The 15,966-nt window shown below is 40.3% G+C and overlaps 1 protein-coding gene across 3 annotated transcripts in view; it reads left to right on the top strand.

Annotated features, from left to right (window-relative positions):
- Positions 1 to 15,405, top strand: part of RALB (RAS like proto-oncogene B) — a 49,821-nt gene extending 34,416 nt beyond the window's left edge. For all 3 annotated transcript variants that reach the window (XM_075093067.1, XM_075093069.1, XM_075093066.1), the window contains exons 2-5: positions 6,951 to 7,107; positions 8,259 to 8,467; positions 11,264 to 11,441; positions 13,515 to 15,405. In XM_075093067.1, the coding sequence (XP_074949168.1) occupies positions 6,994 to 7,107; positions 8,259 to 8,467; positions 11,264 to 11,441; positions 13,515 to 13,634 (621 nt within the window). In that variant the 5' untranslated portion in view covers positions 6,951 to 6,993 and the 3' untranslated portion in view covers positions 13,635 to 15,405. The remainder of the gene's footprint in view (positions 1 to 6,950; positions 7,108 to 8,258; positions 8,468 to 11,263; positions 11,442 to 13,514) is intronic.
- Positions 15,406 to 15,966: the final 561 nt, after the last annotated feature.

Genomic DNA, 15,966 nt, shown 5'->3' with positions numbered 1-15,966 from the left:
GTATATACAGGTGTTTTATATTTAAAATAGATCACTAGCCTGGTGACCCAGATCTGAAGATAGCCTTAAAAAGTGGGGTTGTCCAAGTCTAGCTATAACCTGTTGCAAAGAACAGTGTGCTAGACTTTGTAGGTTGCTAGGGTAATGGTCAGTTAAAGTAGCAGTGCATCAGGGAGTCTCCTGTCCTTAGTGACCTTCTGACACGTGCTGTTTCATAGAATAGCACTGGAAGTCTTTGTATAATAAGGCCACTTCTAAAGATCACTTTATCCTATTTAACAGTTTTAAGCTAAGAGGAGAGCTGAAGATGACTTTGCATGCAAATGTGTGGAACAGTGAAAAATAAGATATGGTATGAAGACTTAGGATCACTAATAGGAATTCTTAATCTTAACTGGCTAGCATTCAGCAACTGGATGTCTGAAGCTATTGATAGTGTTAGAATATTTTTAGTGTAATTTCTGGGTCTTAGTGTGGAATTCTTGCTTCCTCATGCATGCATGTGGGGAAGACTGTTGATTACAAGTAAACTAAACATACTGTTTTTATACTGCATATGGTATGCTTCAGAAGAGCAATTCTTAAACCTGTGCTGCAGGAAAGAATCCTTATCATGCAGGCTGCAGTCTTCTTCTGAAGCTAATACTCCAATCAGATTAACTTGAAATATAACTCCTGAATTAAAACTGTTCCTCAACCTGTGCTTATCTTTCCCCCAGCCTTGTAGAAGACAGGGAATAATTATGGTCTGGCTTTAGGTTCTGGTTTAACCTTAAACTGCTGCTACATTGAACTTACTTGTCTTGGGCTTACTTCTTGTGTCCATTTAACTAGCAGTGTATTTATAGCTGCTGCTGGAGAGTAGATGTGACAGTGTCTTTAAATGTAGATATAAGTCTGGGTTTTGGGTGGGATTAGTAACTAATTCTTATTGATTGAAACTAGTGTAATGTAAGCTTGTAACTTTCAGTGTATCAAGTAAAGGTATTCATTCTGTGGTTTTTCTTGTAACATTGAGGGTTATGGCTGCCACTTTTCCCAACAAGGATCTCGTCTATAAAGAGTATAACCTTTGTGTGTACAGAGTAAGGTAGTTCCTCGCCCTAAATTTTTTTCCTCCTGATGTTAAAGCATTACATTTTCAAAATGCATTTCTAGTTTCCTGTCTAGTGCTCTTATCTTTGCAACTGCAAGTCTACTCTTGCACAGAAAAAATGCTTGATTACCAGAAGCAAATCTCAGACTTCATTTTCACTTAGTGCTCAGGCTGGACTCTGCAGCGGGGTGCTGGCTGCACCAGCACACATGTCTAAGGAGCGTAGTGTGAACAGGATGAGGGAAATCGCTGGTTTCTGGAGCAATATAATAACCTTTTGGCTGCTGTAGTTCTACCTTCTTTGGCCTCAGTTGTATAAACTACTTTTTTCCCCTCACATCAGCACTGACACTGAGGCATGTGGCCTTGCTGATCTGACTGGCAGCCCCAGTCAGCTGTGCTGAATGTCTGTCCTACAGCAGGAGATGGGTTTGAACAGCCAGGGGCGAGGGAGAGAGGGTGATGATAGCAGTATTGGGTGATATAAATGGGGGCTGTGAAACTGCTGCCCCAGCCTGCTCTGCAAGATGTCTCAAGCTGAATGAATTCTCCTATCTGATTAAGCACGGCCCAGAAAAATCTTTAGCCACAACTGGAAGGTAGAAACACTCAGCAATAGGGAAAGATACAAGGATATCCCAAGCAGGAATTTCTGCCAAACACATCATAATTTCTGTTTAGCCTGAAAACCAATAACTGGAGGCATGCCAAGAGGTAAGATATTAGCACAGCAAAAGAAGATAAAGTAGCATTTTTATTTTTAGCCTGCATATCCTAAAATTTTCAGTAGCATTAAATATGCCACTTAATCTTAAATGAACCCATTTTTTATAGTTGAATTACCAGTTGGAGCATTTACAGTCCATTGAAAGCTAATGGAATTTCAGTACTTAAATATTTTCTGGATAACCTCAGAACAGCTGAGGAGCTCTTACAGTTCATAGCTCAGTGAGGTTGTTAATTAGTTTTGTGATCCAGGGAATTCCTGTGATTATGTTCTTCGGGCATATCTCAGAACCAAACACCTCAAATCATCTAATTCATACTCTGATAAATGAGGATCACTAAAATACTGTTGCAAAACCTTGTCCTTTCTGTGCTTGCTTTTGATGAAATCATAGTTAAGTCTAAGTTGAATACCCAGATTTTCCTTTAAAAGTAGGTATCTGAAAGGTTTAACAAAGCTCCTCTGTGAAGCTATTGGGCTAAGGGTTTCTAGAATCCTGTTTTAAAATCCAAAGAATGGCTGCTTTCAGTGGCAGGATAGCAATGAAAAGAAATGTCCAAAGATATCAGCTGCACAGTGAGAAAACAAGGGCTGATCTCAGCAATTTTGAGCTAAGAGCTTAGTTTGGTTTTAAATATCAAACTGAATAGGGGGAACTAGAAGCAGTTCCAATTAAAGCTTTTGGAGGGGTCTAAATTTTTTTAATTACAGTAACAGAATAGTTACTGGAAAACAGGTAGACTTAGTGAAATTTCTTGTGTGTTTTTTCTTCTATGTATTTGCATGGTGTCATGGTTTTAGCTAAAATGGGTTCCTTTCTTGAAGTGACTGCCATTGACTAGATCATTCCTCTCCCCTCCCCAGTCAGAAGAGGGTGAATCTTGCTTGTTTGGGTAGTTTACTTTCCACCAAGTAAAGAATAATGTGGGAGAGGAGGGAATACTTACACAGAATTAGGTGACTTGTCTGGACATTTATGCAGAGTGGGCTCTTCAGCAGATCTGTTAAGACTCTTGGCCTTAAGTTTCCCTTAAAACATCATTCAATTCCCATTAGTTTAAAAGCAACTGCAGTCATCACAGGTTCTTCTAGACACTGCTACTTTTTTGAGAAGTAGTTGGATTTCCCAAGACTGACTTTTCCATAAGGAACAGATGAGTTAATGTCAGTGTCTTGACTGCCTCAGGGTTTCTTAATCTACAGAATAGAATGAAAATTCAGCCTTGCCTACTCAGAGATGACTGAGGAGAGAGCTTTCACTTGTGTTAATTGATTATTTTTTTAACCTCAAGGAACTGCTAGATGTGAGCTTAGAACCATTGTATGTAAACTGTTTCTTGGGCTGCAGAGGTGGAAATGCAAGTAAACAAATAGCTCCAGTGGCTTCACCTGTTCTGTTAGAGTATTCCTATTAAAATCTCACCATGCCCCTTTCTGAACCAGTGAGGTGCTATTAGCCTGTTTTATAAAAACTTCTGCACTGATGCTGCCCTGTGTCAATCCTATGCCATACTGCTTCAGCCTTGCCTTGTTCTGTAGTGCTTGACTCTTCTGGGGCTGGATGGGGCTATGCTTCCTCCTTTGCCACCAAAGAAGAGATGCCTTGTGTGGAGCTTCTGGTATTTCATTGAGGGTGTACAATGTAGGGATTGTGTTGTGAGCAGACTCCCACATTCATGGAATTGTTTAGGTTGGAAAAGACCTTTAAGATCAAGTCCAACCACCAACCTAGAACTGCCAAGTCCACCACTAAACGATGTCCCCAAGTGCCACATCTACATGCCTTTTAAATACCTCCAAGGATGGTGACTCAACTGCTTCCCTGGACAGCCTGTTCCAGTGCTTGACAGTCCTTTTAGTGAAGAAATTTTTCCTAGTATTAAATCTAAACCTCCCCTGGTGCAACTTGAGGCCATTTCCTCTTGTCCTATTGCTTCTTACTTGGGAGAAGAGACCAACACCCACCTTGCTACAACCTCTCTTCAGGTAGTTGTAGAAAGCGATAAGGTCTCCCCTCAGCCTTCTCTTCTCCAGCCTGAACAACCCCAGTTCCCTCAGCTGCTCCTCATAAAACTTGTGTTCTAGACCCTTCACCAGCTTCGTTGCCCTTCTGGACATGCTCCATGTCTGTCTTGTAGTGAGGGGCCCAAAACTGAACACAGTATTTTGGGGGGGGCTCATGTAGTGTTGATACTCTAAAAGATTCAAGTGGCAATTGTAACAGCTCTGCAGGAAAATCAAGTACTGTGGCCGTTAAGAGCTCGGCTAGCCTTAGGTGCAATCAAACTATAAATTTGTAGGCTATTGGATGGGTTTTGTTTAATATTATGGTTACAAGTCAGGTAATATACTGTGTATGAAGGCTGACCTTGCAGTTTCTGCTGGCTGGTGTTGAGGTGGGATGGAGAGGGAAGGACTTGAATATTCTTTCCACTTACCTCTATGAAGAGCTTGTCCTGAATCAAGGTGATGGTTATCAGTACTTTTGCCTAAAAGGCAGCTATTCCTTTAATATGACCAGGGAAAGAGGTGGTATCTGTATTGACAGGAGGGAGAAAGTTGCTATCTTCTCCATCAGCTGTTAGTAAATGATCTTTTTATTGCAGTTCCATAGCACAGTGAACTTATGTCAACTTAATAGGCAGCAGCATTAAGTTTGTCTTGCCAGTTACAACAATCTTAAGATGCTTGTTAAAGGAGTGCTCAAAGATTAAAACCAGTCACAATTACGCTGAAAAGTTGCTACAGGCCACTTGGCTTCTGCGGAAAGCAGCTTATCTGACTGTCAAATCCAGACTACTCTTGAACTAGGACAAAATAAGCTTTTCCACAGCTTGAGCAAGCTGTATTATTGGAACACTTAAAGTCCCCAAGCTATCTCGTTGTGTAGTCAGTGTGTAGCTCTTACACATTGGATGTCTATGTCAAGCAAGCTGAATTCTAGTTTATAACTTGTAGGATGTGTGGACTACAAGCAAAGAAAGCCTTTCAGCAACAATTTCTGGAGTTCAGATGCTACCTGTTGTGTTTTTCCACTGGCAGGAAGCTCTGTTCTCTTCCCCTCTTGCCTTTCTGGTGACTAAGAATTAAAAATCAAGCTTCTAGTCCTCTTCTGGTTTGGAATCTCTGGGGTAATGGCTGAATTTACTGTCCCCAACACAAACATGTATTTGTGCTCTATGGGGAGAATATCTGAGAAGTAGGAGTTATCACATCCCATGTCTGTACTAAGGAGTGTCCTGGATGAGGGAGCTGATGTATAACATAGATTACCAGAGAAAAATATCTGTCTTCACTTACCAGTGTTTATCCCAGAATTAATGCTTAAAGACTAACTTGCATTACTGTACCAAATGTGTATAGCAAACAGGTGTGAGTAAAATACTCTGCATAGGAAAATACTACTGCTCAGATGTTTGAAAATGTTTGAAAATTCTTGATTGTTGGCATGTTTGTTCTTGTATGCAGTAGTCAATGAGAACTTAGTTTGATTTGTTGCTTTTCAGAACATCAAGTCATGATGGGGGAAAATCTTCACAATGGGCATACCCCAGGGCAGGTCGCCCAGACTGGTCACGGAATTGTCAACCTCAAAACGCAGGGCTCAAACTGGATTGCTTGGGGCAAACTGCTTCAAGGGAGAAGCTTGGACTGGACAACATCCAAAGGTTCTTTCCAGGCTAAATAATCCTATGGTGTGTTTGTAGGTTGACAATCCCTTATTGTTAGTTACACTTAGTATAGTATAGCTTAGTTAACTGTAAAGTTAACTTTGTTTAGGGCAGCTAGTGATACTGAAGTTTTTTTCCAATATAGTGCTCTAACTTCTACTGTAGGTCCTTTATTTCCATCCAGTAGAACTTGGTGTGACACTTCCAGTATCTCTCTGGAGTAGCTGTGGTAGGCAAATTTGAGACTTCTGGTAGGCCTGGTGCTTCTGGAATAATGGGTGCTGCTATAAATCAAGGCTGGTACAGCCACTTCCTATAGCAGAATTTCCTGAGTGGTCTGCTGATATCCTTGCAGCACTCTGCTGGGATATGAATGTCTGGGAACCTTAGCTGTCTTGCTGTGAGGACACGAGTGTCGCTATGCTAGTGTCTCCCTTTAGCCATTAGGCACCTAGAGTACACATCTCTTAATTTTTTTTTCAGTGTGGGTATCCTGACTGGTGACATGTCTCTCTGTATCAGTCACTTCTGCTTTTGTCCCTAGAGTGCTGTTCTTAGAGCTGCTGATCTGTGCTGATCAGTGTGTGGCAGCTGATGCTTGTGTTTCTGTCAACGACTGCGTCCAGCTACTCTTAAGGAAGTATTATTTTTAAGAGGTCTCCAACAATTACTCAGTTTGCGTGGCACACAAAGGCTTATTAACTAGTACTCGTTTATTGAAGCTTACTCTTTTATGGCTTTGCAACATCAGGCGAAGAAAAGGAACAAAGAATTTCTTGCAGTAAAGCAGGTCTTAACTTTTTTTTTCCAAAAGCAAATTAGATTTGCAGCATCAAAAGGCAGGAAGAATATAAAATAAATGTTGATGCCGTGTCATAAGACTTTCTGCTGGAAACTTTTACAACTTTTTCCTGCCAGAATTTACTGTGTATCTCTGGTTTTTTTTCTTAGCCTACATAGAGAGGAGATCAAAAGTCATCTTTCTACCTATAACCAGTTCTAAAGTATAGCTCTGCTTCCAGGTTGAAACTAAGTTGCATCAACATTAAAGGAATATTTTAGAACAGTGTAAAACCTAATAACAAGAACAACAAATACACTTAACTTGGTGTTGTTAGCGTGTTTTTTTCCTTTGGCAACTGCTTTAGATAGTCATGTAGGACGGCTTTACAAATAACAGCTTGTTCAGCTAGTAGCTGATCTGAGAAACTTTTGGCACTTCTACTTGTGACAATAGTACCATTAATAAAGGGTATTTATTCTAATACCTCATTCCTGCTCATACTTTAGACATCAGTGACATGGTTTGCTTGCCAGTGCATTGAAATGGCCCATTCTTCAGGCTTGCTGGGCAGGGTTTTAATCTGGTCTTTCAGCACTAGTGAGGTGCTTTACCTGCATGCTACCATGATGTCGCCATGGCTGTGGATGGTGACTGTGTTTCTTCTGCCTGCAGATCTGATTGGTTGCCTGGCACGTCATCTGTGGCAAGCAGGACAATGGCTGCCAGCAAGAGCAAGAACCAGAGTTCCTTGGCCCTCCATAAAGTAATTATGGTTGGCAGTGGAGGTGTGGGCAAATCTGCACTCACTCTTCAGTTTATGTATGATGAGGTAAGTAGTGTTTGGTTCAGCTTCTCTAAAGTACCAATGGATACAGCTTACTAAACTTCTGTAGTGGGCCAGGGAAACTAAAGAGTAACAAAAGACCTGATGACCTGATTGGCAGGAGAATAATGTAGGAATCTGGGAAGGCTGCCCTCTGGGAACATCTTTGGCTAAGGGTAACAAAATTAAAGCTTATTAGTGAAAGAACAGTCTTCAAAAGACCCATACAATGTGAATGTGCTTGTCTGAGTGTTCAGAGGCTGTTACCAATGGGCATTGAACTTTACTCTTGTTGCAGTTTCTTTCAGGCCAGTTAAGGTTGAAGTCAGAAGTAAGCATTCTAGCTCATTCTGAGCTGGATGATGAAGTAGGCTTGTTCAAAGCATGAATACTTCCATACTGGTATACGGGAAGCTAGATCAGACAATCCAGGCTAGTATGTGAAGGAATACACGATCCTGTAGTTAAGAAGATAGCATTTATCTACAGGTGTCCACAAAAAACATAGTGATGTGGCTATCTGAACAGGTGGCATAGGCATTAGTGAAGGCCAGTCAGCTTATCAGGCTCATGGTGCAGCCTTTTGTTGTACTTCGAGGCTGAGAGAAATGAGGTGGAACGGTAAAGAGCTGATGTTGGGACACGTGCTGTCAGCACAAAACTACAAGTTGAACTGGCAATGGCTTTGTGGGTCTGATCAATATTGAATGGACTAAAGTATGTGCCTGTGTAATTATGGAGCAGCTTTTCATGTTCAGCAGCTGGATGCTGTCCTCCACACCTGTTGAAGCTTCAGATAGCTGTACCTGAAGTACACTCAAATGACTTTTCTTGTAGTGGGACATCTATATAATGCTACCAGGTTGCTGGTAGTTTATACTGTATCTTTGACCCTTAAATTGTGCTGAAATTGCTGAACAGTGTTTCATGTAGCAAGACTGTTTCTTCTTGACCAGGCAGACTGGCTGTTTGTATTAAGTGCTTAAGTAATTTGCTTTTTGTAATAAAACTAAAAAGTGGTGGAACTTAGTAGTTGACTGAATTATGAGAAGGTTTTTAGGAATTTAAACGTCACTAAAGTGAAAGAGCATGGATATGTACAAATTCTGAGACCATTTGACAGTAATTCCAAACACTAATCCCTGTCTTATCTTCAGTTTGTAGAAGACTATGAACCTACCAAGGCTGACAGCTACAGAAAAAAAGTAGTGTTGGATGGTGAAGAAGTTCAGATAGACATTCTGGACACAGCAGGACAGGAGGATTATGCAGCTATCAGAGATAACTATTTCCGCAGTGGGGAAGGGTTTCTTCTAGTCTTCTCAATAACAGAGCATGAATCCTTTACAGCAACAGCAGAGTTTCGGTAAGTATTTTTCTCCCAGGCAGGGGGAAGTATCTGGTTCCCATGTTGCTCTGACAGCTGCTCTTAAAATAAAGAGCTGTAGCGCTTTTGTCCATTATCATTAGGTCAATGAAAGTGGCAACCCAACCATTTTGCTCTCAGTAACTGGTAACTTAAACCATAGTATCCAGCCTCTGGCTCTAGTTGTCTTCGTGCCCTCAGCTTATGAGCGCATTATGCCAGCAGCAACTTCAGGCAAGTAACAGATTCTTGGACTCATAAAACATGCATATCAAAGCCAGTTTTCAGTCTTTGTGGATGTGAAGTTTAATTATCTTAGAGCAGTACTTCTGGAATTAAGTCTGCCTTTTGGCCAGGTTTCAGATACTGTATTGCTTACTGCTATAAGCAGGTGCTCTAAGGAAAGGAAGGATTAGCCTCCACTCTCAGGTATGGATTGGTGCCAAACAAGGGTTGGCAGCCGAGCAGTACCATTGTAGGCAGATGTATTCCTAGAAAGAGACACCATAGTAATAAACGCTTCCATTTTTGTCCTTGGGATTAGCAGTTTTAATGTAGAAAATCAGCACCAGACCAAGCACAGAAACCACTTGTGTAGTGTAAAGGAAAAATGAAGTTTAGTCCATTGTTCTGGTCTCAGAACTCATCTAGCCAGGTTCTTCAGAGCAAATTTTCTAATTCTTATTTGATAATAGTTGTTTCCTCAGTATAGAAGGTAATCCAGGGATTCCCTAGGACAGCTGTACAACTTGAAGTAAAACTTGCAAAAATGTAGGGAAAGTGTAGGAGTTCCTTATGTTGGCCAGAACAAAAGCTCTTTCAGTCTGGCTTATGTTCACTTTGCTTCAGTGGTACAGGATTAACAGATACTAATAGGTAACGCAAATGCTAGTGCTAAGGCAGACACTTACTTCTAGGCTTTTATTAAGGCTATGGCAAATGCCCCTTGCACTCTAGGACATTGGTCCAGGTTCTTAATGTATTATGCTGTTCCAACAGTAGTAGGAGACTGCATAATCTTTTAAGAGATATAAAAATATTGTTCCTTAATAATTCTGTGACTCTGCTAGACTTCAGAAGGCTGACAGTTGTAGGGCACACAAGCAGAGCTGTTCTACTCAGTTTGCTCTAACTGGAGCACCTAAAGGACCTAAACAGTTGAACTGTTGCAGGATTGCAAAACTGAGTACTTGGACTGTTCCTAGTATAAGATGGAGCAAAAAGTCAGATACTAGTTAAAAAAAAACAGGAGGAAAATGAGGCACTTGAAAGCACCCAGCCTGGGTTTTGGCTTGTGTGCCCAAGTGAAATACAAGGTTAAACCCAAGGCTTAAGGCTTTGGATGAAAAGGAGTAGGAATGTTTATCCTGGCAGTTTGTTTTTTGTCAGACTCCTGTAACTAGGTTAACTGTGTGTTGGTTCAAGATTTTAGCACAACAAAACAATGAAAAAGTAATGCTAGCCCTAAAGATGAGTAAGAAGGACCTAAAGCTCTGAGATGGAGGATCTTCTGATTTTCAATGGGTCAGAAGTAAATAAATGGTGGAACTAGTTAAATGGAGTATTTAGTTAGGCTGATGTGTTAAGAACCAGCTCCTTGGAAAACTCCTCCCTGGGAGGAGGGAGGGGGGAATGGGTAGTATGAATCACCAGCATCACAAGCTAAACCAGACTACTATTATTGATCCTGTAACTTCTAGAATTCTTAAACTATGAGAAGGTTGAATACTGAATCAACTATGGGCTTGTCTTTAAAACCTAGCTTTCCTGCTGATGCTATGCATTCAGCGTTTGCTTTAAGTGCCTCAGTAATCTGAAAATGTGTGAAGGTATGGTTGAATGCAACAGTGGAATGCCTACTTCAGTGTTAATGCTATTTTCAGTTCTCATGAACTCTACGTACATTTAGTTATTTTGTGGATGGAAGGTGCAAGCATCTGAAGTAGCGTGGTAGCTCAGTGAGATGAGGGGTTGTAGGCACCCTGCTCATGCCCAGTTTGGCTTTCGCTTGTAACAAAATAAAGCAATCTAAAAATAAATGTAGATTGGTACAGTTCTTCAGAGTCCTAGATGGACAGCAGTGTGTGTCAGCCTGGTTTCAACCCATGTTTTACTCCAATAATAGCACAGACTTCGAGGCTGACCTGCAGCATTGCTCAATCTCCTGTCCTGGATGCTGATAGGTCCTTCTAGGATGACAAAAGACAGCTAGGTTAATGCTGATGGTTCATATGTTTTCCTGGAATCGTTGAAGGAGGAAGGTGACTAGCATTTCAGTTCAGCACTATTTAGTAACTCTTGCCTCTGTGTAAAGCTTAGGTAGCCATTAAGCATGATCTCTGCCAGCTACTTATGCTGTTCCCAACCTACAGCCTTGCCAAAGCCTTGATGTTGCCCAACCTGTATTGAAGTGGGAGGTAGATTGGAAATTGAAGATGGTAAGATGGTGACTGAATGCTGAGGTGAAACTTGGCGAACATGGCACTTGTACTCCTTTTCTGATTCAGATGTGAACTCCTGTTGGGAGTTGCTCTTCTGCCACACAGTTCCTCTTTATCAGAGCCTAGATAGTAAACTTACTAACTAAATAGTACAACTGCCCTCCTGGAAGTGTGAGGCATCTATTAGTATAAATGTTAAACTTGGAATAATTTTGAAGTGTGTATTCAACTGTTCAGCCATGTACTGTTGTAAACACTAGCAATATGCAGACCACTTGATCCATTCCTGATAAAGGTGGAGTTTTGCTGCTACTACTAACACAGATATCTTTATTTTCAAAACCTGATGCATTAGGGAGCAGATCCTGCGTGTGAAGGCTGAAGAGGATAAAATCCCTTTACTGGTAGTGGGAAACAAATCTGACTTGGAAGAGCGCAGACAAGTGCCTGTAGAAGAGGCTAGAAGTAAGGCAGAGGAGTGGGGTGTGCAGTACGTAGAAACCTCTGCCAAAACTAGAGCGAATGTAGATAAGGTAAGACAAATGACGTCTGCTCAATTAGATTGTTACTACTTGTTTAGTAGCCAAGTGACTAACCCTTGACTCTTACTGGGACAAAATCAAAAACAGTTGGGCTTCTGAAAGCCTAGATTATCAAAAATAAATTCACTTACTAGAATATATACATACTTAGAGGATTCAGGGGCCTGGTACAAGTTAATGCCATTGTTTTAACTGTTTGTACCTGAACCAATATCTTTCCCATGGTACACTGGGTAAATGGGTTTAAGGATGCCCTGTAACATGCTGTTTTGTTTATAGGCTGTGGTCTTTATTATAAAAGCAATAAATAGCTATAGACACTTATAAATTGTTTTCCCTTCTCTAAAAAGCTAAATATGGTGTGGCTAATGTTAAAGATCTCATTCTTGGTTTCTGCCAAGAACACTTTGAATTGTGATAAGAACTCTTCTTGCTGTGTCCCTGTCCTGTTTTGACTTGTCAGTGCTGGTCTAGGGCAGTTGTTCTCAGCATGTTTGTGCAGTTGGCTTTTTTAATAAACACTGGTAGTGGGTTTTTCCAGAAGAGAGGTGAATTATGGCTATGGCATTTGCCCAGTAAGGAAAAAATCGGTTTCAAGCCTCCCCTTTGCTCTGTGTATAGTGGGGGTTTCTTGAAGAAGAGGGTGCCTTTATTTCATCAGTCCACAGAAGATGGTCTGAAATTACTGTTGGGCCCATAAGGACTCCAAATGTGTGACTCAGTAATTTGTATTTCCTTAAAGATTACAAATTGTAAGCAGTTTTCTTTGGACAAAGAACATTTGCAGCTAGCTGTACTCGAAGTTTGTGTAGACAGCTTTCTGTTCTTCCAGTCTATATTAGTTTACTAATGGAAATGCTGTTGGTGCAGTAGGAGCTCTGTTTCTCTTATTCTTGGTTAAAACAGTGTATATGAAACTCTTGAATTGAGAATGTTTAGTTGTAAAGGATATGGTGTAATTTGGTAAAGAACCATTGTGACTTGTGGAATGTTACTAAAAGTCAGGCTGTCAGCTTTGTAAACTGGGTGATGTAGTAAAACATGAATACCTAGACTTGCTTTTGTCTATGAGCTGTCTCATGTGACTAGCAAATGCCTGATCTTATTATACTTAGACTAGTTTCCTGACCAGTTGGGATTAATAGCAGTGTAGTTGTGTCTGGGATGTATTAGCATGGTGTTCTAGAATTGCTCTCATATGTCTTCTCTAGCTAGCTTGTGTGACATACTGGTTATCCTCTCTATAAGCACTGTTTTGTGTATGTTAAGACAAGTTATCAGCCACTGTGTGCATTGACACTGTAGCAGAAAAACCCTTGAAAATTTTGAATGAAACTATTCTATTTCTGATCAGCAGCATAGTCCTGTTTTTGAGTATTGAAGACCTGTGTAGTCCTCCCTTTTTAAAAAGAAGCCTAACTATAGTGACACTAAGCTCTTGTTCTGTAATCCTAAAAAAATCACTTTTCCCAGTAACTCTACAGTAAAACAGTTGTTGCATCTTAAGTGGTATGTATCTAGACATCAGGTCTACAGGGGTGAAATCAGAATTCTGGAGAAGACATGAGAGTAACAACTTTATCTGGATCTTATAACACATTCTGAGAATTTTGTGTGCCTGACACTTACTTGAATGCCACAACTTTTTCATTATAAAACAGCAACTACCCAGCAGAGAGTGCGCTTGTAACTACATGGAAGGGACTGGACTAAGTGCTTTGCCTAATTAACAAGAGTGATTTGCCTGGAAATGTTTGCTAAGCACAGACAAATGTTATGAAGTCTGAATACTACTCTTGTGCAAGACTTATATGCAATAAAAAGCTCTTAAAACAGGGCTGTTGAATGATTTGGTGGCCAGGTAAGATTGTCCTACTTCTTGCCACTGCTTTTGACATGTTACATAATTCTGATGTTGAATGTGTCACTGGGATCTATGTCTAGACTCAGTTCTGCTGTGTTAGGTACAGTGTGGTACATCTTTATTTGCTGCTTAATACAGTTGTTTTTATCTGCTTTCTGGTGTCAGATCTTGTTTAATCAATCTTTATTTTTCCCTCCTAGGTATTCTTTGATTTAATGAGAGAAATCAGAGCAAAGAAAATGTCAGAAAACAAAGACAAGAATGGCAAGAAAAGTGGCAAGAACAAGAAAAGCTTTAAAGAAAGATGCTGCTTACTGTGATGCTTGAACTGTAAATATCTCTCTACAGGGGGCATGGATAAGATACCACTAAGGATATAGGGCTGGATTCATGAAAGGAAGTCTGTATTGACTCCCTTATCTTTTGCTTTGCATATCACACCTTCAAAATGTGAAAACAGAACTCTGAAACCATTTCTGGTATCCAACAAAACCTACGCCTACTTAAACGGGCTCTGCCTTCCCAGTTTCTTTCAAAACTAGAAACAGTTTCAGAACTACAATCCTTCTGCTTGGTTACACAAAGTACTTTCATATTAACTTCCTAGTGTACTCCAATGTTTCTCTTGAACCTCTACTGGCCTTAACAAGCACAGCTGTTCAGGTTCAAACATTTTTTCCACTGTTGCTGCCCTCCTTGATGTTGCAAACTGCAGAAAGGTAGATGACATCTGGCAAAGGGTTTGAGTCTCCATCTTCTGTTAGTTGTCACTGATATTTCTTACAATGAAATATGCTGGCTTTCTCCCTACTCTCCATGTAAGAAATAGCAACTGACACTTGAGAGTCAATTCAAAAACTTTCTTCCATGTTCTGTTTAGTCAATACAGCATTCATGAATCAAGCCTGTGGACTCAATTCAAACTTATTTAGGCAATGCAAAAATTTATATTTAAATACTGGCTAGATGCATTCCCTACTGGTCTGTCTTCTCATCCTTAAATTAGTGGTATGGGGTGAGAAAATGACTGTAAGCCTTTCTTCAAAAGGAATAGTAGTATTGACATATCCTTGAAAGGCTGTCCTGAGTTTCTTCCATGTATTGTGGTTAGACTCAATTACACTCACTCTACATCCATCATCCTTCCCCTCCCTGGTACTGGAATAGTGAAAATCAAAGTGTTGACTTCATCAGTTTTGTTTATATTGGAACACTTGTGATCACGTTGGAAAAGTGGGAACATCTGTATCTCTTGTCTTGCTAAAGATGAGAACTTTGAGTAAGGATGGGTCACATCGCACAATCATGACTTGGTATAGGTGAGGCATACATGCTACCTCTCAATGATTAGCTGGCTAGTGAGTTGTATGGTGTCAAAAAGCAAACAAAATTAAGCAGTTGCCATGTCTGTTAGTCACTGTTAATTTTATATGTACTGTTTCTGATGCACAGCAACCTAGCACATGGAGATGCATGTTGAGTTTTCCTGTCAGTTATGCAATGGTAGGCACATTGATCAACAAAAGCAGCCTAGAAATGAAAGAAAAGTCAGTATTTAGCAAGTCCTCTTAGCCTACTGAACTGAGCTTTCTGATGCGGTTTAAGTGCAGTTGCCAAAAAATACTTCTGTCACTGTTGTGGAAAGTAACTCTTCTGATTGTGGAGTCTCTTAATGAATTATGGCTATCTTCTATTTTGAAGGAGTAGAGACACTTAGTGACTGTATCTTGCTTGTGAGCTGGATGCTTAAAACTTGGTGAAAGGAATAGGCTATGTGGCTGTTCAGTGAAGCATGCTGCAGCACTAAGTTAACATAGTGTTTCTTTTTGAGGTGAAGGAGTAGGGAATACTGTTCAGTACTTAATATTGTGATTTGAGGTTGAAAAACATTTTTTAACATGTACTAGATTGCTCTTGTGCATTCTACTTCTGAACTTTGAAAAAAAGATGTGTTAGATATTAAAACCTCTGTTGGTCTGAGGTTTCACAAGGACTTATTGCAAACTCATTGTCTTCCATAACTAGTTCAACTTGTCAGGCAACTCATTGGATTGGGGAAACTGTACTAAATAAAAGGTGCTGTAATCTTCATTCTTGTCAAGTTAAATTCCTTCTTTGTTAATGTTATCTTGTATGAACAGAAAGAAAGGATAACCAGTTCTGGCAATATTTATCTCTGAACAGTGTAATTAGTATTACAAAGCCAACTTGACAATACAATTTTGAAGCAGAGGCTGGGAGCCTGCTGGCTTACAGAACTTGTCATTTGAGCTGTATTGCCTGTGACTAAAGCCTAAGCACCTAATGGGGCACTTGGAGCTATAATGCTTCACTAAGAAAGTTTCCTCTTAAGCTTCCATGGATAAAGTCCTCTTTTGAGTGCACACTGTGAACATGGCAAATTAATGTCTGCTTCTGAAGGAAGGCAACTCACTTAGGTTTGGTTTTAGTTGAGACCTAAAGGTTAAGTCCTGAATTAACCTAAAGGATAAGCTTGTAATGTGAACTCAACTATTGTTTATCTAGGTCAAGCCCCTCTGAGGTGGACTGTAAAATGTGTCTAACAAAACTGAGCTTTCCCTGCTATATGATGAACTCGGCAAAGCTCACAATGAGCACCTCGGCTGTATTGGCTCAAGAGACTTGCATGCT

This window comes from Phalacrocorax aristotelis, chromosome 5, assembly GCF_949628215.1.
Source record: "Phalacrocorax aristotelis chromosome 5, bGulAri2.1, whole genome shotgun sequence".
NCBI classification, from domain to species: Eukaryota; Metazoa; Chordata; class Aves; order Suliformes; family Phalacrocoracidae; genus Phalacrocorax; species Phalacrocorax aristotelis.
This window is presented reverse-complemented; position numbering and strand designations above follow the sequence as displayed.